This window comes from Vulpes lagopus, chromosome 3 (genome assembly GCF_018345385.1).
Source record: "Vulpes lagopus strain Blue_001 chromosome 3, ASM1834538v1, whole genome shotgun sequence".
NCBI classification, from domain to species: domain Eukaryota; kingdom Metazoa; phylum Chordata; class Mammalia; order Carnivora; family Canidae; genus Vulpes; species Vulpes lagopus.
This window is the reverse complement of record NC_054826.1, coordinates 112,881,813-112,909,175: the sequence shown is the minus strand read 5'-3', so window position 1 is coordinate 112,909,175 and position 27,363 is coordinate 112,881,813. Positions and strand designations below refer to the sequence as shown.

The 27,363-nt window shown below is 37.1% G+C and overlaps 1 protein-coding gene across 1 annotated transcript in view; it reads left to right on the top strand.

Moving 5' to 3' along the window:
- LOC121487833 (phospholipid-transporting ATPase ABCA3-like) overlaps positions 1-27,363 on the top strand; it is a 147,248-nt gene that overhangs the window by 41,686 nt on the left and 78,199 nt on the right. The window contains exons 10-14 of the mRNA XM_041749871.1: positions 2,780-2,909; positions 18,861-19,015; positions 19,261-19,416; positions 19,732-19,942; positions 23,892-24,042. Of these exons, the coding sequence (XP_041605805.1) occupies positions 2,780-2,909; positions 18,861-19,015; positions 19,261-19,416; positions 19,732-19,942; positions 23,892-24,042 (803 nt within the window). The remainder of the gene's footprint in view (positions 1-2,779; positions 2,910-18,860; positions 19,016-19,260; positions 19,417-19,731; positions 19,943-23,891; positions 24,043-27,363) is intronic.

Here is a 27,363-nt window from a genome sequence, read left to right as displayed (position 1 = left end):
ATAAAGGAAAGGACATTATGTGGTACTGTGTCCCCAAGAGGTAGAGACATGGTTGGAAACCAAGGGGTACAAGCAGGAGTGGTCTTAGGTACTAGTATTCTAGTGATCCACTTGAGCAGTTGGTACTTTCTGTCATTGCAGCCATGGCCTCTGATCCCTAAGAGGAAGGTACACCAAGAGTTCCTTTGAATCACGAACTGCTTACTGCCAAGGGACTTTAAACCTTTTATGCTAAGAGACCAACAGACAATATTGGGCAATAATTATAGGCCTTTATTCTTTTCCCCCCAGATTTTTATTTAAATTCCAGTTAGTTAACATACAGTGTATTATTAGTTTCAGGCATAGAATTTAATGACTCATCACTGAACATACAACACCCAGTGTTCATCAGAACAAATGATCTCCTTAATACCCATCACTCATTTAACCCATCCTCCTACCCACCTCCCCTCCTGTGACCATGTTTTACTCTATAGTTGAGTTTGTTTCTTGGTTTGCCTCTTTTATCCTGCCTCCCCCCATATTCATTTGTTTCTTAAATTCCACTTATCAGCAAAATCATATGGTATTTGTCTTTCTCTGACTGACTCACTTCACTTAGCATAAAACTCTAGCTCCATCCACGTCATTGCCTCACACCAGTCAGAATGGCTAAAATTAACACAGGAAACAACAAGTGTTAGAGGATGTGGAGAAAGAGGAACACTCTTACACTGTTGGTGGGAATGCGAATGAGTGTGACCATGCTGGAAAACAGTATAGAGATTTCTTTGAAAGTTAAAAATAGAACTACCCTATGATCTACCAATTGCATAATTAGGTATTTACCCAAAGAATACAAAAATACTAACTTGAAGGGATACATGCACCCCAATGTTTACAGCCAAATTATGAAAAGAGCCCAACTGTACATTGACTGATACTGACCTTTATTAAGTAGAGAGACATGATCTGATTTATTTTTCTATGAGAACACTCTGGCTACTGTGAGGATTATGAGTGGAAGAAAGAAAACAAATTGGAGGCTTTTGTAATAGCTTGGGTAAGATGTGATGGCAGCATGGACTAGTCTTGTGGAGATAGAGGTATAGAGATTCAGAATATATCTGGGGTTAAAGCTGAAAATATTTGCTCTCTGGTTGGGTGTAAAATTGAAGGAAAAGGAGGAAGCTAATGTAGTTGGTTTTGTGCCTTGAGCAATGGATGGTTGGTGGAGCAATTTATGGATATTGAAGATACTGAGGGAGAATTTGAGATTTGCTTGGTTAGTTGGTTTTAAAGTGAAAGTTTCTTTTTAGACATAAAACTTTAGACATTTATCTAAGGAGGGATTTCAATAGCCTTTAAATAGCCTTTCTTGCCTAACAGCTTTTCATGGGATCACCTGAGGCCTTAGAATTACTGAACTGTATTTTGTCTTCATCCTCTGTGCAGTCTCTACTTAAGCAGTTCATGAGCCTGGCACTTTGGTCTAGGGAGAAGAGAGAATAAGGAAAAAACCTAGGGAGAAAACATTTATTGCCATTTAGGGTAAAAGAGAAATAGCTTTTTTGTTACACAAGATGTTTTGCTTTACTCACCATCAACAGATTATTTTGAAAGGAATATCTGTTTGAAAATAAATGAAATGGGCTTTAATCTCAACTTTTTGATTTGGATACTGTGTTTCTTAAAGTATTTTTACTTCATTTTCATTAAAAATTTTACCCAAGCCATTTTACTAATTACATAGTGCCTGTGTCTCTTCCAGATAAGCAAATGCTTATATATCATCACTCCTTGAAGTCATCTATCTTTTCTTAAATTTAAAGCTAATTGCCTAGAAATATCACTTCCCTGATGAGTTCAAGAAAATTTATGATTTTTAGAGTATTTAAGAAAGTTTCTTGTTTTCTAGAGTGAGAATGATGTTCTTTCCATAATTTTGTATCTTTTTAAAAGACTTTATTTATTTGACAGAGAGAGCACAAGCAGCAGGAAGGTCAGAGGGAGAATGAGAAGTGGGCTCCGCACTAAGCAAAAGCCCAAAGTGAGGCTCAGTCCCAGGACCCCAGGATCCATGACCTGAGTCACAGGCAGATGCTTAACCAACTGAGCTACCCAGGCACCCCTTTTTGCATCTTTTAAAAAGATATTTATGTATGTATGTATGTATGTATGTATGTAGCTGAGAGAGATAGTGTGTGAGCAGGAAGGAGAGGGAGAGAGAATCTGAAGCAAAGATCAACACAGGGCTTGATCTCATGACTAAGAGACCCTAAACCAAGAGTTGGATATTTAACTAACTGAGTCACCCGGGTGCCCCTCCATATTTTTGCATCTTAAGCAGAAGCACTGCTAAACTATACATAAGAGATTTGAGATACCTATAAAACATCTACATTCTATCCAAGTCTTCTATTGGCAGCTCTCCAAACCAGGACAAATGCATGGATGGAAGAAGATTATGGCATTAAGATATTAATTGAATCAAAGCATAAGTACTTATTACTGAGGGGATGTTTATAGATTTACTGTGAAATTTTAAAACTCATGTTCTGCCTTCAAATATTTTTTCTAGTCACATTTTCATCCTTCTTAAATTTGAATATTTTTCCTCATGGGATTGATCATATGGTATGGTTTCTTTTCCTTTTTTTTTTTTTTTTACTTTTATATTTTTATTTATTTATTTTTTGGTATGGTATGGTTTCTTATTTAGATAGTTGATATGAGTGCTTGTTCTTCCAAGTGATACTGATTGATAAAATCAATATTTGTGTGTTTTCCTCAACAGGAATTCCAAGTACAAAATACTACCAAGATAGCTTTAAAAGACTTGTCTTTGAATTTATATATGGGGCAGATCACTGTTCTTCTAGGACACAATGGGGCAGGGAAATCCACTACTCTATCTATTCTCTCAGGTAAGGGTATATATCTGTTCAGAGTTTCCTCACATAGATACTGTAAATCAAGCCTACAAGACTTTTGTGTATTCTTTTGATAATTACAACTTAGTTCAGTGATACATAAAATTGTTCAGTAATCTACTTTCTTTTCAAATTGAAAATCATTTCATGTGAAAGATACCAGATAACAGGTTTTAAAAAGATTTTACAGGGATCCCTGGGTGGTGCAGCGGTTTGGCGCCTGCCTCTGGCCCAGGGCACGATCCTGGAGACCCGGGATCGAATCCCACATCAGGCTCCCGGTGCATGGAGCCTGCTTCTCCCTCTGCCTGTGTCTCTGCCTCTCTCTCTCTCTGTGACTATCATAAATAAAAAACAACAACAAAAAAAAAATTAAAAAAAAAAAAAGATTTTACAAAGTAACCACTATGAATATGCTCAAAAGAACTAAAGGAAACCATGATTAAAGAAATAATGGAATGTATGAAAACAATATCAATAGAAAATATCAATAAAAAGATATATATTATAAAAAGAGGAACCAAGTGGGAATTATGGAGTTGGAAAGTATAATAACCAAAGTGAAAAATTCATTAAAGGGGCTTAGCAGTAGATTTTTGTGAATTGTCACAAGAGAACACCAGGGAACTTGAAGATAGATTGATAAAGATTATAAAATGTGAATAAAACAAAAGAAAAAGAATTAAAGAAAATTAACAGTTCCATAGGAATTTTTGATAACTTTAAATGCAGCAGCATATATGTAATAAGGATGCAGGAGAGGAGAAAGAGAACAAAGCCAAAAAAAGTATTCTACAAAATAAAGGCTGAAAACAGTAATCTACACATTTGAGAAGCTCCACAGACCTCAAATACAATAAATGTGAAAATATCATCACTGAGAAATATTATAGTAAAAAATTATTAAGGAGAAAATATTGAAATCAGGAAGCCAAAAATAATTTGTCACATTCAGTTACACTGTGGTAGGTCCAAAAGCTGACTTCTCATTAGAAATAATGGAGGCCAAAAGGCAATGGGATTATATTTAATAAAGTGTTGAAAATTTGAAATGATCAGTTACTAATAATAAAATTTAATCAGCAATGAAAAAGCTCCCAGTGACCAAAGTCCAGGAACAGATGTCTTCACAGGTGAATTTTATCAAACCCTTAAAGAGAAGTTAATGTTCATTCTTCTTGAAGCATTCCAAAAAATAGAAGAGAAAGGAAAACTTCCAAATTCATTCGAGAAGGCCAGCTATTACTCTGATACCAAATCAAAATACAAAAATAAAACTACAGGCCAATGTTTCTATGGCCAATGATAATATATGTAATTCTCTCTCAAATAAACAAATTCTCTCTCTTGAGAATGAGAGAGATGTTATGTTAGCAAACCAAATTCAACAATACATTAAAAGGATTCATTATGGAGATGCCTGGGTAGCTCAATGGTTGAGCGTCTGCCTTCGGCTCAGGGGGTGATCCTGGAGTCCCAGGATCAAGTCCCACATTGGGCTCCCTGAATGGAGCCTGCTTCTCCCTCTGCCTGTGTCTGCCAGTCTCTCTCTCTCTCTCTCTCATAAATAAATAAAATCTTTAAAAAAAGGATTCATTATCATCATGTTGGATTTATGCCACAGATGCAAGAGTGGTTCAATATTGGCAAATCAACCAGCATGCTACATTACAGTAGCATCTACCATACATTCATCTTAGTAGATGCAGAGTAAAGCATTTGACAAAACACAACATCCATTCTTGATTAAAAATTCTCAACAAAGTGTGTTTGGAGGGAACATATTTCATTATGATTAATGTCATATATGACAAACCTACAGTTAACATCATAATGGCAGAAAGCTGAAATCTTCTAAGATCAGGAACAAAAAAAGGATGTCTAGTCTCACCACTTTTTTTAATGATTTTGTTTATGTTTGTTTATTTGAGAGAGAGAGAGAGAGAGAGAGGACAGGCATGGGGAGTGGCAGGCAGAGGAAGGGGGAGAAGCAGGGTGTGAGGCTCAACTCCAGGACCCTGGGATCACAACCTGAGCTGAGGGCAGACACCTTACCAACTGAGCCACCCAGGCACCACTTCTATTCAACATAATAGAAGAAGGTCCTAGCCACAGCAGTTAGACAAGAAAAAGAAATAAAAGGCATTTAAATTGGAAAGGAAGACTTAAAACTATCAGTATTTGTAGATAATATATATAGAAAACTCTAGAGACACCACCAAAAAACTATTAGGATAAATGAATTCTATTAAATTACAGAATGCAAAATTAATATGCAGGGGAGTTTGGGAAGACAGCAGAGTAGGAAGACCCTGAGCTCACCCCATGCCACGTTTGTAACTAGGTATCATCCACATCCAAGTAAATAAACTGGAGAGTGATCCAAAGACTGGCAGAACAAACTCCACAACTAAATATAGACAAGAAACTGCATCTGAAAGATTAGGAAGATCAGAAAGGTAGAGGGAGGCTGCCTGCAGGAGGGAGGGAGGGAGTTGTCCATGGATAGGGCAGAGAAATGGATCTTTGCACCAGAGAGCTCACATGGAGAAGACTAATCCCCATAACTTTTGGCTTTGAAAACCAGAGGAGCATAATTCTTTGAATTTGTAAAACCAGTAGAACTTGGAGCCTGGAGCTTTAAAAGTCAGCTGATTCAATACAAGGCAAGCAGAGAGGGCCAGTGATAGCTGGGTCACTGCCCTTGAAGACAGAAGCCTGCACAGAGAGGCAACATAAAAACAGCAGTTTATAAAGTGCTAGGGGCAAATGGGAGACAAATCTGTTTATACTGATTTCAGAACGTGTTGAAGGACCTCTCCAAAACTGAAAGTGCTGGCAGGCACCCTTTCTCCCTTCCTCACTCCCACCCCCGAGTCCCCTGGCCCCAGCATAAACATAGGGCCATTTGAGGCAGCAGAACTGCACATACACTTACTACCTAACCTAGTAGTTGCACAATGCCCTGAGTTCTCCTGAGATCTTGTCCACTTTAAACCTGCTAGCTTCAGTCCTGGGCTCAGGACAAATTTTGTTAAAGTCACATATGCACCCTGTCCTGCTATTGTGCGCCCTGCAATTTGCTTTGTTACACCCAGACATCCTTGTGTGCCAAGCCCAGTCTCTTGCTCCCAGCCACTGCAGGACTTAAGGGGATCCAGCATAAGGCTAGTGGCCCAGTGCAAATTTGCTAACATTGTCACCTCATTCCCAAGTTCCCCTGGCAGCTACACCCCTTCAGAGCTGGCCTGCCTAGATCCTACTAATACCACAGAGATCAGAGGGCAAAGAGTCACTGCAGACAACTTCACTGAAAGGAAAGTGGCTCAGGCACAACAGCAAGACATAAACAGTACTCTTTTAAAGTGCCAAGCTCTGATGAACAGGGGTGCTGCGCTGCAAGGCACTTCAGGACCTCTTCATAAAGTCACTACTTTCAAGATCAGAAGACATAGCTGACTTTCCTAAAACACAGAAACAGACATAGAGAGGCAAACAAAATGAAGAGACAGAGAAATTTATTCCAAATGTAAAAACAGGACAAGGCCACAGTCAGAGATCTAAGTGAAACAGATACGAGTAATGTGCCTGATAGAGAATTTAAAGCAATAATCATAAGGATACTCACTGGAACTGAAAAATGAGTGGAAGACATGAACAAGACCCTTTAACACAGAAATAAGGAACAACATAACAGAGATAAAGTGCTCAATAAACATAGATGAGAAACATGCTTGTTGGAATAAATTGCAGGTGGGAGAAGTAGAGGAATGAATTAGTGACCTAGAAGGCAAAGTAGTGGAAGTAATCAAGCTAAACAGAAGAGAGAACAAAAAATTCTGCAAAATGAGAATAGACTTAGTGAACTCTGACTCCATCAAATGTAATAACATTCGTGTTATAGGAGTCCCAGAAGAACAAGAGAAGGAGACAGATAATTTATTTGAAGAAATAGTATCTAAAAACATCCCTGTCTGCGGAAGGAAACAAATATCCAGATCCAAGAGGCACGGAGAACCCCCATCAAAATCAACAAAAGCAGATCCACAGTAAGACATATTGTAATTAAATTGGCAAAATATAGTGATGAAGAAAAAATTTAAAAGCAGCAAGACAAAAGGAAACTGTAACTTGCAAAAGAAAACCCATAAGACTAGCAGGAGATTTTTCAGAAGAAAATTTGCAAACAAGGAGGGAGTGGCATAATATATTAAAATTGCTGACAGAAAAATCTGCAGCCAAGATAGAATACTTCTCTCCAGGAAGGTTATCATTCAGAATAGAAGGAGGGATGAAGAGATTCCCAAAGAAACAGAAACTAAAGGAGTTCATGACCACTAAACCAGCCTTGCAAGAAATATAAAAGAGGACTCTTTGAGTGGAAAGGAAAGACCAATAATGACAATATAAAGGTAGGAAACACAAAATCAGTAAAAATGAATATTTCTATAAAAAAATCAGTCAAGGAACTCACAAATAAAACAATATAAAAAATAACAACAGGGCAGCCCGGGTGGCACAGTGGTTTATTTTAGCCCAGGGCCTGATCCTGGAGACCCAGGATCGAGTCCCACATCGGGCTCCCTGCATGGAGCCTGCTTCTCCCTCTACCTGTGTCTCTGCCTCTCTCTGTGTGTCTCTCATGAATAAATAGATAAAATATTTTTAAAAAAATAACAACATATACCTAAAACATGGGGAGGGGTGGAAAAAAGAATGGGTTCAAATTTAAATAATTATCAATTTAATATAGATTGCTATATGCAGAAGAAGCTACTTATAAACTTAATGTTCACCATATATCAAAAACTACTAATGTGCAAAGAATAAAGAGAAAAAATCGATATATATATATCCCTAAAAAAATCAGCAAAACATGAAAGGAAGACAGCCTGAATGGGAGAATATATTTGCAAATGATATATCCAATAAGGGGTTAATATCCAGAATATATAAAGAACTCATAGAACTCAACACCAAAAAAAAGGAAACAGTCTGATTAAAAAATGGGCAGAGGACCTGAATATACATTTTCCAAAGACATAGAGATGGCCAGTAGACACATAAAAAGATGTACATCAGCCCTCATCAGGTAAATGCAAATCAAAACTCCAATTAGGTATCACTTCACACTAGTCAGGATAGTGTCAAAAGGACAAGAAATAGTAAGTGTTGGAAATAATGTGGAAGAAAGGGAATCCTCATGCACTGTTGGTGGGAATGTAAATTGGTGCAGCCACTGTGGAAAATAGTATGGATTTTCCTTTAAGGAAAATATTAAGGAAAGAATTAAAAACAGAAATAACCATATGATCCAGTAATTTCACGAAGGGATTTTTACCCAAAGAAAATGAAAACAGTAATTCAAAAAGATAACAAGTACCTCTACGTTTATTGCAGCAGTATTTACAACAAAGAAATAGAAGCAACCCAAGTGTCCATCGATACATGAATAGATAAGGAAGATGTGATATAAGTACATATATATATATGTGTGTGTGTGTGTGTCGTATGTATATGATATATTTACATTATATATAATATATATGGCAAATATAGATACCACAGGAAGATGTAGTATATATATATCTGTGTAAATGTGTATATATATGTACATATATAGATGTAGTGTGTATATATATATGTTGTATATTTTTATGTATATGATATATATGCATATGTATATATATGCATGTGGTGTGTGTGTGTGTGTGTGTGTATATATATATATATATGATCATTACTTAGCCATGAAAAAGAATGAGATCTTATCATTTGTGACAACATGAATGTAACTAGAGGGTATTGTGCCAAGTGAAATAAGTCAGACAGAGAAAGGCAAATACTTCATAATTTCATTCATATGTAGACTCGCAAGAAACAAGGAAATACTCTAAATACAGAAAACAAAGTGATGGTTGCCAGAGAGAAGGTAGGTGGGGTATAGGCAAAATCAGTGATGAGGATTAAGAGGTACAAACTTACAGTTACAAAAAAAATTTTTTTAAGCCAAGAGCTGAAAGAAGAAATTATCAGCTGAAAATCTCATCTCTAAGTATCAGAAATTAACATGAAATCACACATTCCCAGATAAACAAACCTGACAGAATTCATTCCTAACAGACCTGCCTTTAAAAACTCTTTGGGCTAAAAGCAAGGAAGCTGAGACAGAAATCTGAACACTTGCACATACACACACACACACACACACACACACACACACATAAATAACAAAGATGACATCAATAAAGTTAATTATATAATTATAAAAGATAGTATTAATACATACTACTTTTCCTTTTAACAAATTACAAAAGAAATTTTATAAAAAATATTGAGATAGGGACACCTGGGTGGCTCAGCAGTTTCGCGCCTGCCTTTGGCCCAGGGTGTGATCCTGGAGTCCCAGGATCAAGTCCCACATCGAGTTCTCTGCATGGAGCCTGCTTGTCCCTCTGCCTGTGCTCTCCCCCCCCCCCGTTTCTCTCATGAATAAATAAATAAAATCTTTAAAAATATATTTAGATAATTGTGATGTTGGGCCTGCAATACAGAAAAATAATAAATTTGACAATAATAGCATAAAAGAGGAGGATGGGAACAAAGTTGTAATAGAGTAAGGAAATAATGCAAGGTGGAAACATAAATCCATAGGAACAAATGAAGAAAACCAAAAATGCTAAATTATAAGTAAATTTAACAAACTGTAAATACATGCTTGCTCTCCTTTCTCCACTTCTGTAATACGCATAAAATTCTATAAGTATTAATTATGACAATATACTATTGTGGTAACACATGTAAATGAAATGTGTATAACAATACCAGCACAAAAATAGAGAAGAAATAATCTAGAACAAAATTATATCAGTTTTCTAGAATTTAGTATAAATCTGAAGTTGATTATGGTAAATTGTATAGTAGTAAGCCTCAGAGCACCCACTAAGAGAATAACTAAAAATATATATACAGTGAAAAAATCATTAAAGGAATTTAAATGTTAAGTTAGAAAATAATCATTGTGAAAGAAAGCAATAAAAAAGAAATAGAGTAAAAAAAAAAAAAGAAATAGAGTAATAAAAATGACATGAGGCATTGAAAACAAAAAAAGCAAAATGGCCGACATACATGCACCCATAATAATAATAATATTGTTAGTAAATTAAACTATCCATATAAAAGGCAGATTGTCAGATGTATAAAAAAATAAGATCCAGGGCAGCGCGGGTGGCTCAGCGGCTTAGTGCGGCGTTCGCCCCAGGGCCTGATCCTGGAGTCCCGGGATCAAGTCCCACGTTGGGCTCCCTGCATGGAGCCTGCTTCTCCCTTTGCCTGTGTCTCTGCCCCTCTCTCTCTCTCTCTGTCTCATGAATAAATAAAATCTTAAAAAAAAAGATCCAACTCTATGCTGTGTACAGAAGATATGTTTTTTTTAATTTTTTTTTTACTGGAGTTCAATTTGCCAACATATAGCGTAACACCCAGTGGTCATCCCGTCAAGTGCCCCCCTCAGTGCCCGTCACCTAGTCACCCCAACCCCCTATCCACCACCCTTTCACTACCCCTTGTTTGTTTCCTAGAGTTAGGGAAGATATGTTTTATATTCAAAGATACAAATATTTTGAAAGTGAAATGATGGAAAAAAATACACAAAATGTAACCAAAGTAAAACTCCAGTAGCTATGCAAATATCAGACAAAATAGACTTTAAAACAAAGTGTTGCTAGAAATAATATATTTTATAATGATAAAGGGGTCAATTTACCATGAAGTTTTAACAATTATAAATATATATGCACTTAACAACAAAGTTCCCAAATATATGGAGCAAAAACTGTCAGAATTGAAGGCAGAAATACACAAGTGGAAAAGTAATAATTGTAGATTTCAGTATCCCACTTTCAATGAAAGATAGAACAAGGCAGAATATTAACAGGTAAATAGATGACTTGAAAAATATTACAAAATAGATCTCATAAGTATCTATACACATCTCATCCAAAACAGCAAAATATGTTCTTCTCTACCAATGTAGAATATTCTCTAGGATAGACTACATTAGGCCACAAAAAAAGAAAAAAAAACCTGAATGAATTTAAAAGATTCAAATCACACAAAGTGTAGTTTCTAATTACAGTGGAGTGAAATTATAAATTTGCAATAGGAAAAAACTTCAGAAATTCATATACTTGTGGAAATTAAACCACATACTTCTAAATCCCAATGGTGAAAGAAGAAATCACAAAGAAAATTAGGAAATATTTTGACATGAATAAAAATGACATAATGCGAGGAGGGGCAAGACGGCGGAGGAGTAGGGTCCCCAAATCACCTGTCCCCACCAAATTACCTAGATAACCTTCAAATCATCCTGAAAATCTACGAATTCGGCCTGAGATTTAAAGAGAGACCAGCTGGAATGCTACAGTGAGAAGAGTTCGCGCATCTATCAAGGTAGGAAGAGGGAAAAAGAAATAAAGAAACAAAAGGCCTCCAAGGGGGAGGGGCCGCGCGAGGAGCCAGGCTGAGGCCAAGGCGAGTGTCCCCAGGACAGGAGAGCCCCGTCCCGGAGGAGCAGGAGCTGCACCAACCTTCCCGGGCGGAAAGGGGCCCGCAGGGAGTTAGAGCAGGACCCAGGAGGGCGGGGATGCCCTCAGGCTCCCTGGGACACTAACAGGCACCTGCTCCCCGGGGAGAGTGCGCCGAGCTCCCTAAGGGCTGCAGCGCGCACGGCGGGACCCGGAGCAGCTCGGAGGGGCTCGGGCGGCGGCTCCGCGGAGGGGGCTTCGCGGCCGGGAGCACGAATCCAACAGCGCAGGCCCCGGAGCACAGGGCGCCGGGACACAGCCCAGGATCCGGCCTCCCCCCGGGACAGGCAGAGACCGGGAGGGCCCAGGACAGCAAGGACGCTCCTGCCTGGAGCTGAGCAGATCAGCGGCCCTGCCCCGGAGCCCCCAGGCCCTGCAGACGGAGAGCCCCAGAGTTCTGCGGGAGCTGACTCCAGATTTCCAGAGCTGCCGCCCCACTGTGGCCGTTCCCTGGGGCCTCACGGGGTGAACAACCCCCGCTGAGCCCAGCACCAGGCAGGGGCAGAGCAGCTCCCCTAAGTGCTAACACCTGAGACTCAGCACAGCAGGCCCCTCCCCCAGAAGACCAGGTAGACGGACGAGTTCCAGAGGAAGTCAAGGGACTTAAAGTACACAGAATCAGAAGATGCTCCCACGTGTTTTTTTTTTGTTGTTTTTTTGTTTTGTTTTGTTTTGTGTTTTTTTTCTTTCTTTCTTTTTGATTTCTGATTGCTTCCTCCACCCCACCCCACCCCTTTTTTCTCCTTTCTTTCTTTTTCTTTCTTTTTTCTTCTCTTTTTTCCCTTTTTTTCCTTCTTTCTCTTTTTTCTTTTTCTCTTTTCTTTCCTTCTCTCTCTTTTTCTCCTTTTCCTAATACAACTTGTTTCTGCCCACTCTGCACTGAGCAAAATGACTAGAAGGAAAACCTCACCTCAAAAAAAAGAATCAGAAACAGTCCTCTCTCCCACAGAGTTACAAAATCTGGATTACAATTCAATGTCAGAAAGCCAATTCAGAAACACTATTATACAGCTACTGGTGGCTCTAGAAAAAACCATAAAGGACTCAAGAGACTTCATGACTGCAGAATTTAGATCCAATCAGGCAGAAATTAAAAATCAATTAATGATATGCAATCCAAGCTAGAAGTCCTAACGACGAGGCTTAAAAAAAAAAGAAATAGAGTAATAAAAATGACATGAGGCATTGAAAACAAAAAAAGCAAAATGGCCGACATACATGCACCCATAATAATAATAATATTGTTAGTAAATTAAACTATCCATATAAAAGGCAGATTGTCAGATGTATAAAAAAATAAGATCCAGGGCAGCGCGGGTGGCTCAGCGGCTTAGTGCGGCGTTCGCCCCAGGGCCTGATCCTGGAGTCCCAGGATCAAGTCCCACATCGAGTTCTCTGCATGGAGCCTGCTTCTCCCTTTGCCTGTGTCTCTGCCTCTCTCTCTATCTCTCTGTGACTATCATAAATAAATAAAAATTAAAAAAAAAAAAAGAAATAGAGTAAAAAAAAAAAGAAATAGAGTAATAAAAATGACATGAGGCATTGAAAACAAAAAAAGCAAAATGGCCGACATACATGCACCCATAATAATAATAATATTGTTAGTAAATTAAACTATCCATATAAAAGGCAGATTGTCAGATGTAAATAAAAAAAAAAGAAAAAAAAGAAATTAGAACTAAATCACAACAAGAAGTTTGGAAGGACCTCAAACACGTGGAGGTTAAGGACCATCCTGCTAAAAGATGCAAAGGTCAACCAGGAAATTAAGGAGGAATTAAAAAGATTCATGGAAACTAATGAGAATGAAGATACAACCATTCAAAATCTTTGGGATGCAGCAAAAGCAGTCCTGAGGGGGAAATATATCGCAATACAAGCATCCATTCAAAAACTGGAAAGAACTCAAATACAAAAGCTAACCTTACACATAAAGGAACTAGAGAAAAAGCAGCAAATGGACCCCACCCCCAGCAGAAGAAGAGAGTTAATTAAAATTCGAGCAGAACTCAACGAAATCGAGACCAAAAGAACTGTGGAACAGAACAACAGAACCAGGAGTTGGTTCTTTGAAAGAATTAAGAAGATAGATAAACCATTAGCCAACCTTATTAAAAAGAAGAGAGAGAAGACTCAAATTAATAAAATCATGAATGAGAAAGGAGAGATCACCACCAACAGCAAGGAAATACAAACGATTTTAAAAACATATTATGAACAGCTATACGCCAATAAATTAGGAAATCTAGAAGAAATGGACGCATTCCTGGAAAGCCACAAACTACCAAAACTGGAACAGGAAGAAATAGAAAACCTGAACAGGCCAATAACCAGGGAGGAAATTGAAGCAGTCATCAAAAACCTCCCAAGACACAAGAGTCCAGGGCCAGATGGCTTCCCAGGGGAATTCTATCAAACGTTTAAGAAGAAATCATACCTATTCTCCTAAAGGTGTTTGGAAGGATAGAAAGAGATGGAGTACTTCCAAATCCATTCTATGAGGCCAGCATCACATTAATTCCGAAACCAGACAAAGACCCCACCAAAAAGGAGAATTACAGACCAATATCCCTGATGAACATGGATGTAAAAATTCTCAACAAGATAGTAGCCAATAGGATCCAACAGCACATTAAGAAAATTATTCACCATGACCAAGTAGGATTTATCCCTGGGACACAAGGCTGATTCAACACTTGTAAAACCATCAATGTGATTCATCATATCAGCAAGAGAAAAACCAAGAACCATATGATCCTCTCATTAGATGCAGAGAAAGCATTTGACAAAATACAGCATCCATTCCTGATCAAAAGACTTCAGAGTGTTGGGATACAGGGAACTTTCCTTGACATCTTAAAAGCCATCTACGAAAAGCCCACAGCAAATATCATTCTCAATGGGGAAGCACTGAGAGCCTTTCCCCTAAGATCAGGAACAAGACAGGGATGTCCACTCTCACCACTGCTATTCAACACAGTATTGGAAGTCCTCGCCTCAGCAATCAGACAACAAAAAGACATTAAAGGCATTCAAATTGGCAAAGAAGAAGTCAAACTCTCCCTCTTCACTGATGACATGATACTCTACACAGAAAACCCAAAAGGGCAATATAAATAATAGTGAAAGGGAATATAAGGGAAGGGAGAAGAAATGTGTGGGAAATATCAGGAAGGGAGACAGAACATAAAGACTCCTAACTCTGGGAAATGAACTAGGGGTGGTGGAAGGGGAGGAGGGCCGGGGGTGGGGGGGAATGGGTGACGGGCACTGAGGGTGACACTTGACAGGATGAGCACTGGGTGTTTTTCTGTATGTTGGTAAATTGAACACCAATAAAAATTAATTTATTAAAAAAAAAAGAAAACCCAAAAGCCTCCACCCCAAGATTGCTAGAACTCATACAGCAATTTGGTAGCGTGGCAGGATACAAAATCAATGCCCAGAAATCAATGGCATTTCTATACACTAACAATGAGACTGAAGAAAGAGAAATTAAGGAGTCAATCCCATTTACAATTGCACCCAAAAGCATAAGATACCTAGGAATAAACCTAACCAAAGAGGTAAAGGATCTATACCCTAAAAACTATAGAACACTTCTGAAAGAAATTGAGGAAGACACAAAGAGATGGGAAAATATTCCATGCTCATGGATTGGCAGAATTAATATTGTGAAAATGTCAATGTTACCCAGGGCAATTTACACGTTTAATGCAATCCCTATCAAAATACCATGGACTTTCTTCAGAGAGTTAGAACAAATTATTTTAAGATTTGTGTGGAATCAGAAAAGACCCCGAATAGCCAGGGGAATTTTAAAAAAGAAAACCGTAGCTGGGGGCATCACAATGCCAGATTTCAGGTTGTACTACAAAGCTGTGGTCATCAAGACAGTGTGGTACTGGCACAAAAACAGACACATAAATCAATGGAACAGAATATAGAACCCAGAAGTGGACCCTGAAGTGTATGTCAACTAATATTCAATAAAGGAGGAAAGACTATCCATTGGAAGAAAGACAGTCTCTTCAATAAATGGTGTTGGGAAAATTGGACATCCACATGCAGAAGAATGAAACTGGACCACTCTCTTTCACCATACACAAAGATAAACTCAAAATGGATGAGAGATCTAAATGTGAGACAAGAGTCTATCAAAATCCTAAAGGAGAACACAGGCAACACCCTTTTTGAACTTGGCCACAGTAACTTCTTGCAAGATACATCCACAAAGGCAAAAGAAACAAAAGCAAAATGAACTATTGGGACTTCATCAAGATAAGAAGCTTTTGCACATCAAAGGATACAGTCAACAAAACTAAAAGACAACCTACAGAATGGGAGAAGATATTTGCAAATGACATATCAGATAAAGGGTTAGTTTCCAAAATCTATAAAGAACTTCTTTTTTTTTTTTATTAACTTTTATTGGTTTAATTTACCAACATACAGAAAAACACCCAGTGCTCATCCCGTCAAGTGTCCACCTCAGTGCCCGTCACCCATTCCCCTCCAACACCCGCCCTCCTCCCCTTCCACCACCCCTAGTTCGTTTCCCCGAGTTAGGAGTCTTTATGTTCTGTCTCCCTTCCTGATATTTCCCAACATTTCTTTTCCCTTCCTTTATATTCCCTTTCACTATTATTCATATTCCCCAAATGAATGAGAACATACACTGTTTGTCCTTCTCCGATTGACCTATAAAGAACTTCTTAAACTCAACACCAAGGAAACAATCCAATCATGAAATGGGCAAAAGACATGAAGAGAAATCTCACAGAGGAAGACATGGACATGGCCAACATGCACATGAGAAAATGCTCTGCATCACTTGCCATCAGGGAAATACAAATCAAAACCACAATGAGATATCACCTCACACCAGTGAGAATGGGGAAAATTAACAAGGCAGGAAACAACAAATGTTGGAGAGGATGCAGAGAAAAGGGAACCCTCTTACACTGTTGGTGGGAGTGTGAACTGGTGCAGCCACTCTGGAAAACTGTGTGGAGGTTCCTCAAAGAGTTAAAAATAGACCTGGCCTTCGACCCAGCAATTGCACTCTTGGGGATTTACCCCAAAGATACAGATGCAATGAAACGCCGGGACACCTTCACCCCGATGTTTCTAGCAGCAATGTCCACAATCGCCAAACTGTGGAAGGAGCCTCGGTGTCCATCGAAAGATGAATGGATAAAGAAGATGTGGTTTATGTATACAATGGAATATTACTGAGCAATTAGAAACGACAAATACCCACCATTTGCTTCAACGTGGATGGAAGTGGAGGGTATTATGCTGAGTGAAGTAAGTCAATCGGAGAAGGACAAACAGAGTATGTTCTCATTCATTTGGGGAATATAAATAATAGTGAAAGGGAATATAAAGGAAGGGAAAAGAAATGTTGGGAAATATCAGGAAGGGAGACAGAACATAAAGACTCCTAACTCTGGGAAATGAACTAGGGGTGGTTGAAGGGGAGGAGGGCGGGGAGTGGGGGGGAATGGGTGACGGGCACTGAGGGGGACACTTGACGGGATGAGCACTGGGTGTTTTTCTGTATGTTGGTAAATTGAACACCAATAAAAATTAATTTATAAAAAATAATAAAAAAATAAATTAAAAAATGACATAATGCACAAAACTAATAAGATGCTCCTAACTCTGGGAAACGAACTAGGGGTGGTGGAAGGGGAGGAGGGCGGGTGTTGGAGGGGAATGGGTGACGGGCACTGAGGCGGACACTTGACGGGATGAGCACTGGGTGTTTTTCTGTATGTTGGTAAATTGAACACCAATAAAAATTAATTTAAAAAACTAATAAGATGCAGCTAAACCAGTGCTTAGAGGGAAATTTATAGCTATAATTTCCTACATTTAAAAGTCCTCTAATAAACAATCTGCCCACCGTAAGATATTTAAAAAATAATAGCCAGCTAAATCCAAAGCAAGAAGAAAGAAGGAAATAAGGGAATTAATGAAACCAAAGTTTAGTTCTTTGAAAAGATCAATAAAAGTGACAAACTTTTAGCTGTACTGACCCAGAAAAAAAAAAACAGTGATTCAAATCACTAAAATGAGAAATGAAAAGTCCTCTATGGAAGTAGTGGATGGGGATGATCAGCTAAACAATCGCATTTCAATGCATCTAAAATTAGATTACATTGTTAAAAATGAAAACGTCTGGAACAAATATGATGATGGAGGAGACCGTAGCACAACAGAGATAATTTGGGACATCATGTTGGATGGATATCTTTGAACACATTTATCCTCTTGGTCATGTTTTCTTTTTTAAAAATAATGAAGTATAGTTGACATACCATGTTAGTTTCATACAATATTATATTAATTTCATAGTGATTTCACAATTCTGTACAATATAAATGCTTACCACAGTAAGTATAAAGTAGGATTTATGAGTTCCTGGATTTAAAGTGATATTTTCTTCTTTAAACTTAACCAATAATTATGAGAGCTGTGGATAAAAACTATATCAATATTTTGAAACTATTATTACTGTGTCTTAACTCCCCTGACTAGAATTTAAATTCTTCATGGATAACAGTTTTATTATCTGGGTTTTCAAGTTTTAAAAGAGTTTAGCATAATCTAGTGAAGTGTACAATCATAACATAATAAGTGTTGTCAAATAGTTGATGCAATGCTGTTAAGTTCTAATATAATAAACTCTTTAGTGTTTAGATACCTGAGTTATTTGTACCCATTCATACTCATTGAATATTAGAACATGAGTTAATCAAAAACTTAAAAATTAAGTATTTTTAATCTCATCACCTCCAATATAACAATTGATAGTTTAATTTTTTTAATAATAAATTTATTTTTTATTGGTGTTCAATTTGCCAACATACAGAATAACACCCAGTGCTCATCACATCAAGTGCCCCCCTCAGTGCCCATCACCCATTCATCCCCACCCCCTGCCCTCCTCCCCTTCCACCACCCCTAGTTTGTTTCCCAGAGTTAGGAGTCTTTATGTTCTGTCTCCCTTTCTGATATTTCCTACCCATTTCTTCTCCCTTCCCTTCTATTCCCTTTCACTATTTCATTCCCCATTATGAAATACTATTTCATAATATTTCACTATTATATTCCCCAAATGAATGAGACCATATAATGTTTGTCCTTCTCTGATTGACTTATTTCACTCAGAAAAAGAAATTAGATAGTTTTAAAAAATTGATAGTTTTTGGAATTTTCTTCTGAGAAATATTGCTAATTCTAATGAACAATCCTCATAGATTTCAAATTTAAGGTTTTAGTGAGCAGTTTATTGTCATGTTCCCTCATGAAAGTTAAGGTATTATTATGTCTTCTGCTTAATCCCTAGGTCTCTATCCTGCTACCAGTGGAGAGGCCTATATTAATGGATATAACATCTCACAGCAGATGGTCCATATCAGGAAAAGCTTGGGCGTGTGTCCCCAACAAAACTTGTTGTTTGATTATTTGACCGTGTCAGAACATCTTTACTTCTATTGTGTGGTAAGCCAAAAAAGATATGTTCCTTTTTCCCACTCTATTGATGTACTTCAGATAGATTACCAACTATCAATATTATTATTCTTAGAAAGTTTAAAAACTGATTTTTGACAAAGTCTCCTTTACATGTAAAGATAGACAAAGGGAAGAAGACACTATGGAGATCATATTTTTAAAAAAAGCCTTGTATAAAGTGTTTCTAAGGATAAAGCGGGAAGCACCACATAAGCTCTGGCTTCTCTTTCCAGGTAAAAGGAATACCTCAAAAGACACGTCTTATGGAAACTGATCATATGCTGGCTGCTTTTAACCTTCTAGATAAGCATAATGCATTTTCACATTCACTGAGTGGAGGCATGAAGCGCAGACTCTCCATGATCATAGCACTTATAGGGGGCTCCAAGGTAAAAAACAAACAAACAAACAAAAAAACCCCCACTAAATCAGCCAACAGAAACTTGAGAGCTGATACGGGTCTAACACTATAAAAGGAACCTTACAAGTGAAATCCCATATGGAATTCACATTACCAAATGCTTATAGTAAATTTGTCACAGGTTTGGAATTATTTTCAGTTTTAGTCTAAATTTATTATCTTAGCTTAATTGAACAAGTGACTGAAAAAGCAAAACAAGAGTAAGCCCCATAAGTGGTAAGACACCTTAGGGACACTAGTACATAATGTTTAATAGTTACGGAATTGTTCTTCTGGTCTTTAGGTGGTGATACTTGATGAGCCAACATCTGGCATGGACCCAGCCTCAAGGAGAGCCACCTGGGATGTCCTTCAGGAGTATAAAGAGAATCGTACCATCTTATTGACCACCCATTATATGGATGAAGCTGACATCCTGGGTGATCGCATAGCTATCATGGTCAAGGGATCCCTGCGCTGCTGTGGCTCTTCAGTTTTCCTGAAAAGAATATATGGTCTCTATCCCTTTGATTATTTTTTGGATATTGATATCTTAATATTCTTCAAACATAATCTTCATGGATATTGATGTCTTAGTAATATTCTAATATAATTTCCATAATTTTTTGTTTGTCTCCCCAAAATTTCTATGATTTCCTCTGTCTTTTTTTTTTTTTGGAGCTCAAATATGAGCTCTTTGAAGTAATGGTCATAGTTTATTTATTTATTTTTAATATGGAAGTATAATTGACATACAATGTCCTATTATTTTCATGTGTATATCATAGTAATTTGGTATTTTATACATTACAAAATGATCCCTATGATTAGTCTAGTTACCATCTGTAATCATACAAAGTTATTACAATATTATTGACTGTATTCCCTATGCTGTATATTATATCCTCATTATTTATTTATTTTGTAACCAGAAGTTCATCCCTCTTAATCCCCTTCACCAATTTCCCCGACCTCCAACCCCTTCTATTTTTGGTGAATGATAGTTTATTTCTCATATATTTGAGTCTGTTTTGTCTATTTGTTTGTTCTTTATATTCTACATGTAAGTGAAATTCTTTGGTATTTGTCTTTGATTTATTTCACTTAGTGTGACACCCTCTAGGTCTATCCATGTTATCACAAATGGCAAAATTTCATTTTTGATGGCTAAGTAATATCCCACTGTATATATTAACCACATTTTCTTTATTTGTTCATCAATGGGTAGACACTTGGGTTGCTTCCATAGCTTGGCTGTAGTAAATAATGCTGCAATAGACATGGGATGCATATATCTTTTTGAATTGATGTGTTTGTGTTCTTTGAGTAAATACCTGATAGTGAAATTACTGGATCATATAGTAGTTCTACTTTTAATTTTTTGAGGAACCTCCTCACTGTTTTCCACAGTGGCTACACCAGTTTCCATTTCCACCAACAGTGCAAGGGTTCTTCATATCTTCACTATCACCTGTTGCTTCTTGTATTACTGGTTTTAGCCATTTTGACAGGTGTGAGAGATATCTTCTTGTGGTTCTGATTTGTATTTCCCTGATGATGAATGATGTTGAACATCTTTTCATATGTCAGTTGGCCATCTGTATGTCTTCTTTGGAGATACCTTTGGCCATCTCATATCTTCTGCCTGTTTTTAAATTTGATTATTTGGGTTTTGGTATAGAGTTGTATAATATTTTTGTATGTTGTGGATATTAATGCCTTGTTGGATATAATTTGCAAATATCTTTTCCCATTCAGTGTGCTTTTTGTTTTGCTGATGATTTCCTTCATTGTGCAAAAGCTAGTTTTGATGTAGTCTCAATAGCTTAATTTTGCTTTGTTTTCCTTGCCAGGGGAGACCTATATAGAAGAAGGCTTCTACAGTCAATGTCAAAGAGATTGCTGCCTTTGTTTTCTCCTAGGAATTTTTGGTTTACAAACATTTTCTTTTATTCTCTAGGTTGCCTTTCTATTTTGTTGATTGTTTCTTTTGCCATTCAGAATTTTTAAACTTGTTTTAAGATTTACTAATTTATTTTAGAGAATGGGAGACAGAGAGAGAGAGTAAGTGAATGGGGGTGTAGAGGGAGAGAATCTTCAAGCGGACTCTCCACTGAGAGTGGAGCCTTACTTAGGGCTGAATCCCATGACCATGAAATCCTGACCTGAGCCAAAACCATGTGGGTGAGCCACCCACATGTCCCCAGAATCTTTTTAGTTTTGTAGTCACCCTTGTCTATTTTGTTTAATTTCCTTTCATGTCCTTTTGGTTTCATATCCAAAAAACATCATTGCTAATACCAGTGTCAAGAAGCTTTTACCTGGTATTTTCTTAGAGGAGTGGGTCTTAACATTTAAAAAAAAATATCTTCAGTTGTTCTTTTGATTGGAGAATTTAATCCGTTTATATTTAACATAGAGTAGCTTGATAAGGAAATACCTACTTTTGTTAATTGTGTTCTGTTTGTTTTGTAGTTCTTGCGTCCCTCTTCTCCTCTCTTGCTGTTTTTATTTCCATTTTACTGATTTTTTGTATTGATATGCTTCAATTTTTTCTTTTGTGTAATTTCTAGACATATTTGTATTATCATGGAACACATATAACAGTATATTATAAGCTGATAATCTCTATTGCATATAAAAAGCTGTTTTCAAAAAAAATTTTTAAAAAGCTATTTTCGAGCAGCCCCGGTGGCGCAGCAGTTTAGCGCGGCCTGCGGCCCAGGGCATGATCCTGGAGACCTGGATCGAATCCCGCGTTGGGCTCTCTGCATGGAGCCTGCTTCTCCCTCTGCCTGTGTCTCTGCCTCTCTCTCTCTGTCTCTATGAATAAATAAATAAAATCTTTTTAAAAAAAAAAAGCTATTTACTTCCTCCATAACACTTTAGTTAGTGATATCATATTTATTTTATTTTATTATTATTTTTTATTTTATTTATGATAGTCAGAGAGAGAGAGAGGCAGAGACACAGGCAGAGGGAGAAGCAGGCTCCATCCACCGGGAGCCCGACATGGGACTCGATCCCGGGTCTCCAGGATCGCGCCCTGGGCCGAAGGCAGGCGTCAAACCACTGCCCACCCAGGGATCCCCTGATATCATATTTATATACATATTTGTATTATGTATTGTATGTCTCATTTTTAGTTATACTTTTTAGTAACAATATAACACATTTAGTTACAGTTTTTTAATACTTCTATCTTTTAACTTTTATAGAATTAAAAGTAACTTATCCACCATCATTGCAATATACATTATTCTATATTTGTATATTTACCCTTATCTATGAGATTTATACTTTCATATGATTTTGTATTACTGGTTAGCATCCATCCTGGATGGATTTTTTTTTAGCCATCCTTTTCAATTTGTAGAACTCCCTTTGGCATTTCTTATAATGCAAATCTAAGTAATGAATTCTCTCAGCTTTTGTTTGTCTAATAAAGTCTTTCTCCTTCATTTTTGAAGGACAGTTTTGCCAAATAGAGTATTCCTAGTTGGTAATTTTCTTTCAGCACTTGGAATGTATCTCATCATTCTCTTCTAGGCTTCAAGATTTCTGCTGAAAAATCAACTAATGGTCTAATGAGAATTACCTTGTATGTGACAACTTATTTTTCTCTTGCTGCTTTCAAAATCTTCTCTTTGTCTTTGACTTTTTACCATTTGATTATAATGTGTCTTATTGTAGGTATCTTTGGATTGATCTTGTATAAATCCTTTGCATTTGTAACTCTGAATACCCATTTCCTTTCCTTGGTTGAGAAATTTTCAGCCATTATTTCTTTAAATAAACCTATAGTTCCTCCTCTTATTCCTTCTCTCTCTCTCTCTGTCTCTCTCTCTCTCTCACTTTCTCTCTCTCCCCTCCCCCGCTGCCCCCTAACGGGACTCCCATACTGTATATATTATTCTACTTAGTGATGTCCCATAACATAAGTCTCTTGGGCTTTATTTACACTTTTTCATTCTTTTTTCTTTTTGTTTCTCTGAGTGAATAATTTCCAATTACTTGACTTTGAGATCACCTATCCTTTTGTCTACTTTATGCAGTCCACTTCCAAACTCCTCTAATGAAATTTTCAATTTAGTTACTGTATTTTCAGCTCTGTGACTTATTTTTGATACTTCTTAAGCTTCCCGTTTCTTTGTTGAAATTCTCACTTTGTTGCTGCATTGGTATACTGACCCTGGTGAATATCTTTATGATATAATTTTAAATTCTCTGTCAGGTAAATTATATAGATCTCCATTTAACAGAGCTTTTTTCCCCCATCTCTGTTCTATCAGTGCCTAAGAAAATTAATGAAATTACAAAAGAGGAATTTATTAGACGCCTTAGACTTTTATGATTAACATGCCTTATCTTCTTCTAGAAACTATGGAAAGCCATGAATTGTCTCACAAGAATATTGGAAATACAAAATTGTTTTTATTTGTTCTTCTAAATGGATTTTCTCAGGTGTGGGATACCACATTGTTATGGTGAAGGAAGCTCACTGTAATGTTGAAGAAATCTTCAAATTGCTTCAATATTATATACCAACAGCCACTTTGGAGAAGAATGTTAGTAATGAAGTATCTTTTATTCTACCCAAAGAGTACACACACAGGTATGAGTCCAGAGAATACAAAATTATTGATGTTTAGATAACCAGTAATCATTATTGCTCACTTGCACTGAAAAGAAGGATGCTACATTTGGCTATAGCTTCCTGGTCTTAATTGGTTATAACTAATGATATGTTTTGGTAGAGTCAAAATTGGTGAGTGGAGTGAATGGAAATATAATGAGATGAAAATGATTTTAGTGGTGGCTCTTGAAGCCAAGGTGACAGGAACTAAGAGTAAATAGGCAGTTTGACTGCACTTGCCAGCCAAGTTTTTCATCAGAGGTAGTCACAAAGAATAATAATTCTACCTGAGATAACTATCCTGATAAAGGAAAATGGAAACTAAGTATACTTATCAGTGACATTCAGAGTATGATATTTTTATCTTCTTGTATTGTACAAATGAATAGTTGCTGTAGTATTTCCAAAAGTCAAGCCAGTTGTTATATTCCAGAAAAATGTGAAGAACTTAAATGCTCCCTTTTCTAGTAAAAAGAGAAATATGTCAAAAAAGAGAAAAGAAGGAAAAGGAACTGCATCATGTCAACATTGTTTATTTAGTAATTCTAAAAGTTCTTGAGAAGCAGCAACATAGAATAGTGTGATCAGGCAGCAGAATGGAACCAAGATTCTAGCCATAACCTGGAATGAGAGAATTAAATATCATAGAGAATTAGAAATAAAATTCTAGATATGTATCCTCAGAGATACATGGTAGTTGACTCATTCAAAAAAGTTGGGAACCAGATGAGTGCTTTTGCCCATTATGATAATTGTGATACATGTGAAGCTGCAGAGTCTCTCTGAAGGAGACAAAAGAGTAAAGCACTTGCTTAAACTTATCACACTCTGCCTATCCTCATTCATATGGATACTAAAGACATTCTCAAAGAATGTCTAAAACAGGAAATGAAAGTATTCCTTTTTTTAATTTTTTATTTACTTATGATAGTCACAGAGAGAGAGAGAGGCAGAGACACAGGCAGAGGGAGAAGCAGGCTCCATGCACCGGGAGCCCGATGTGGGATTCGATCCCGGGTCTCCAGGATCGCGCCCCCGGCCAAAGGCAGGCGCCAAACCGCTGCACCACCCAGGGATCCCAAATGAAAGTATTCTTAAGCAAATGATATCTTTTATCATATCTTCATATTCACAGTTATAGTACCTTCTTCATATTTTATCATATCTTTATATTTGGAAGCAGAAGATATTTATCATATATTCTTATTAGGTATTTGGACTTAGAGAACAGAAAAGAGAAGAAGATCCAAGAGGTGAACAACTAATTGTAGATTGCTGAGCCATAGAATTATGGACTCACTTGAAAGTCATAAAATTAGGAAAGAATGTGTTTTTCTATCAGGAAGGGCTTTTCTTTCTTTTTTGTTTCTTTTTTTCTTTTTCTTTCTTTTTTTTTTTTTTTTTTACAGTAGACTTCACACCCAGCACGGAGCCCAACACGGGGTTTGAACTCATGACCTTGAAATCAAAACCTAAGTTGAGATCAAGAGTAGGACGCTTCACTGAGCCACCAAGGCATCCCTATTAAAGAGATATTTTAAACTAAAAATGGAGGAATCCCTGGGTGGCGGTTTGGCACCTGCCTTTGGCCCAGGGCTCAATCTTAGGGTCCCGGATCCCCGGGGTTGAGTCCCACGCGGGGCTCCAGCATGGGGCTTGCTTCTCCCTTTGCCTGTTTCTGCCTTTCTCTCTCTCTCTCTCTCTCTCTCTCTCTCTCTCTGTATATCATAAAAAAAATCTTTAAACTAAAAATGGGGGAAAAAAGCAGAGATACTTTCTCTTTAAGAGAAAGATACCTATGGATCTTTTTTTTTTAGAATATAATATGAAAAAATGAAATGATGGTTGAATTCTTAGTGATCTTCATTGCAGCTAAGATTTTCATAGCTAATGGTAATTGAACACTGACTTTTTTTAAAGATTTTATTTATTTATTTATTTATTTATTTATTCATGAGAGACACACACAGAGAGAGAGAGAGGCAGAGACACACACAGGCAGAGGGAGAAGCAGGCTCCATGCAGGAAGCCGGATGTGGAACTCGATTCCAGGACTCCAGGTCACGCCCTGAGCCAATGGCAGGCATTGAGCCACCCAGGGATCTCCTGAACACTGACTTTGCAAAATAATTGTTCTAGTATGGATTTTTTTATGAATCTGAATAAATAATGAAGAAGAAAAGAAGAATTGTAATTGCACATACTGTATTCTGATTCATTGAATGTATCTCACAAGGGAAGTACTGGTTTTAAATTTAAAATTTAAAACAGTATTGTTACTTGCTATAAAACAATGCTGAGACTTTTGGAATGAAGCTTAAGTTTAGAATAATGTGGCAGTGGAATGATATGCAGCCTTCCAAAGGAACAGAGACATAAGAGAGGTATCAGAATAGTGCGACATATCAGGGAATATTTATATGCTTAAAAATTCAAGAATTAGAGGCTATAAATGTAAAGAGAAACTGGTGTGTGACAATGAAGATAAAACATTTTGTTAACTCCTACAAGCTAAAAGGAGGAAATGTGTTATTCCTGGTGCAAAGTTTAAGCAAAATAACATAGTAAAGAGAGTAATTCAAGTATAGACATGCAACAAATACTTCATTTGCCTCAAAGCAGATCTCCTGACTGGTCTCGAGGTTTGTTGCCAACAATTACCTCTTAGATGGTGGAAATTAAAAAACTAACACTAAATCTAATTTCTGATAATCAAGAAAATGTTGGTTGAAGGAAAAGAAAGATATTTTATGGGAAATTACCACATCACGGTGAACTTCATGGCAGGAAAGAAGGAAGGATCTTGGTAGATTTAGGCACAGGCCAACATATAATTTCCAAAAATGGGAAACTTTAGAAATTGTGTTTTATATAGTCTCAATCAAATTAAAGAGGACATTGAATCTAGACCAGTTTGGAAGAGGGAAAATGAGATAAATGACGTGAAATTCCTGATTAGCTAATAAAAATCTGACTAATGATTATGGAAGAAAAGGGAAGCACTGAAAGAGAACACTATGCCAAGAATTCTTCCCAGAATTCTGAGGAAAACTGCAAAAAATAAAGAGACTAAACAGTATATTACAACTACACACCCACAAAAATGTCTAAAACTGCACAGACTATAGCATATAAACATGGTAAATGGACTCATTGCTGGTAGAAGCATAAAATGGTAAAACTGCTTTGGAAAACGAGTGGCCATTTTTACTAAGCTAAATATGTGATTATCCTATGACCCAGCAATTATTCCTAGTATATACCTTGAAAATATGTATCCATCAGAAGAGATGTGAAAGA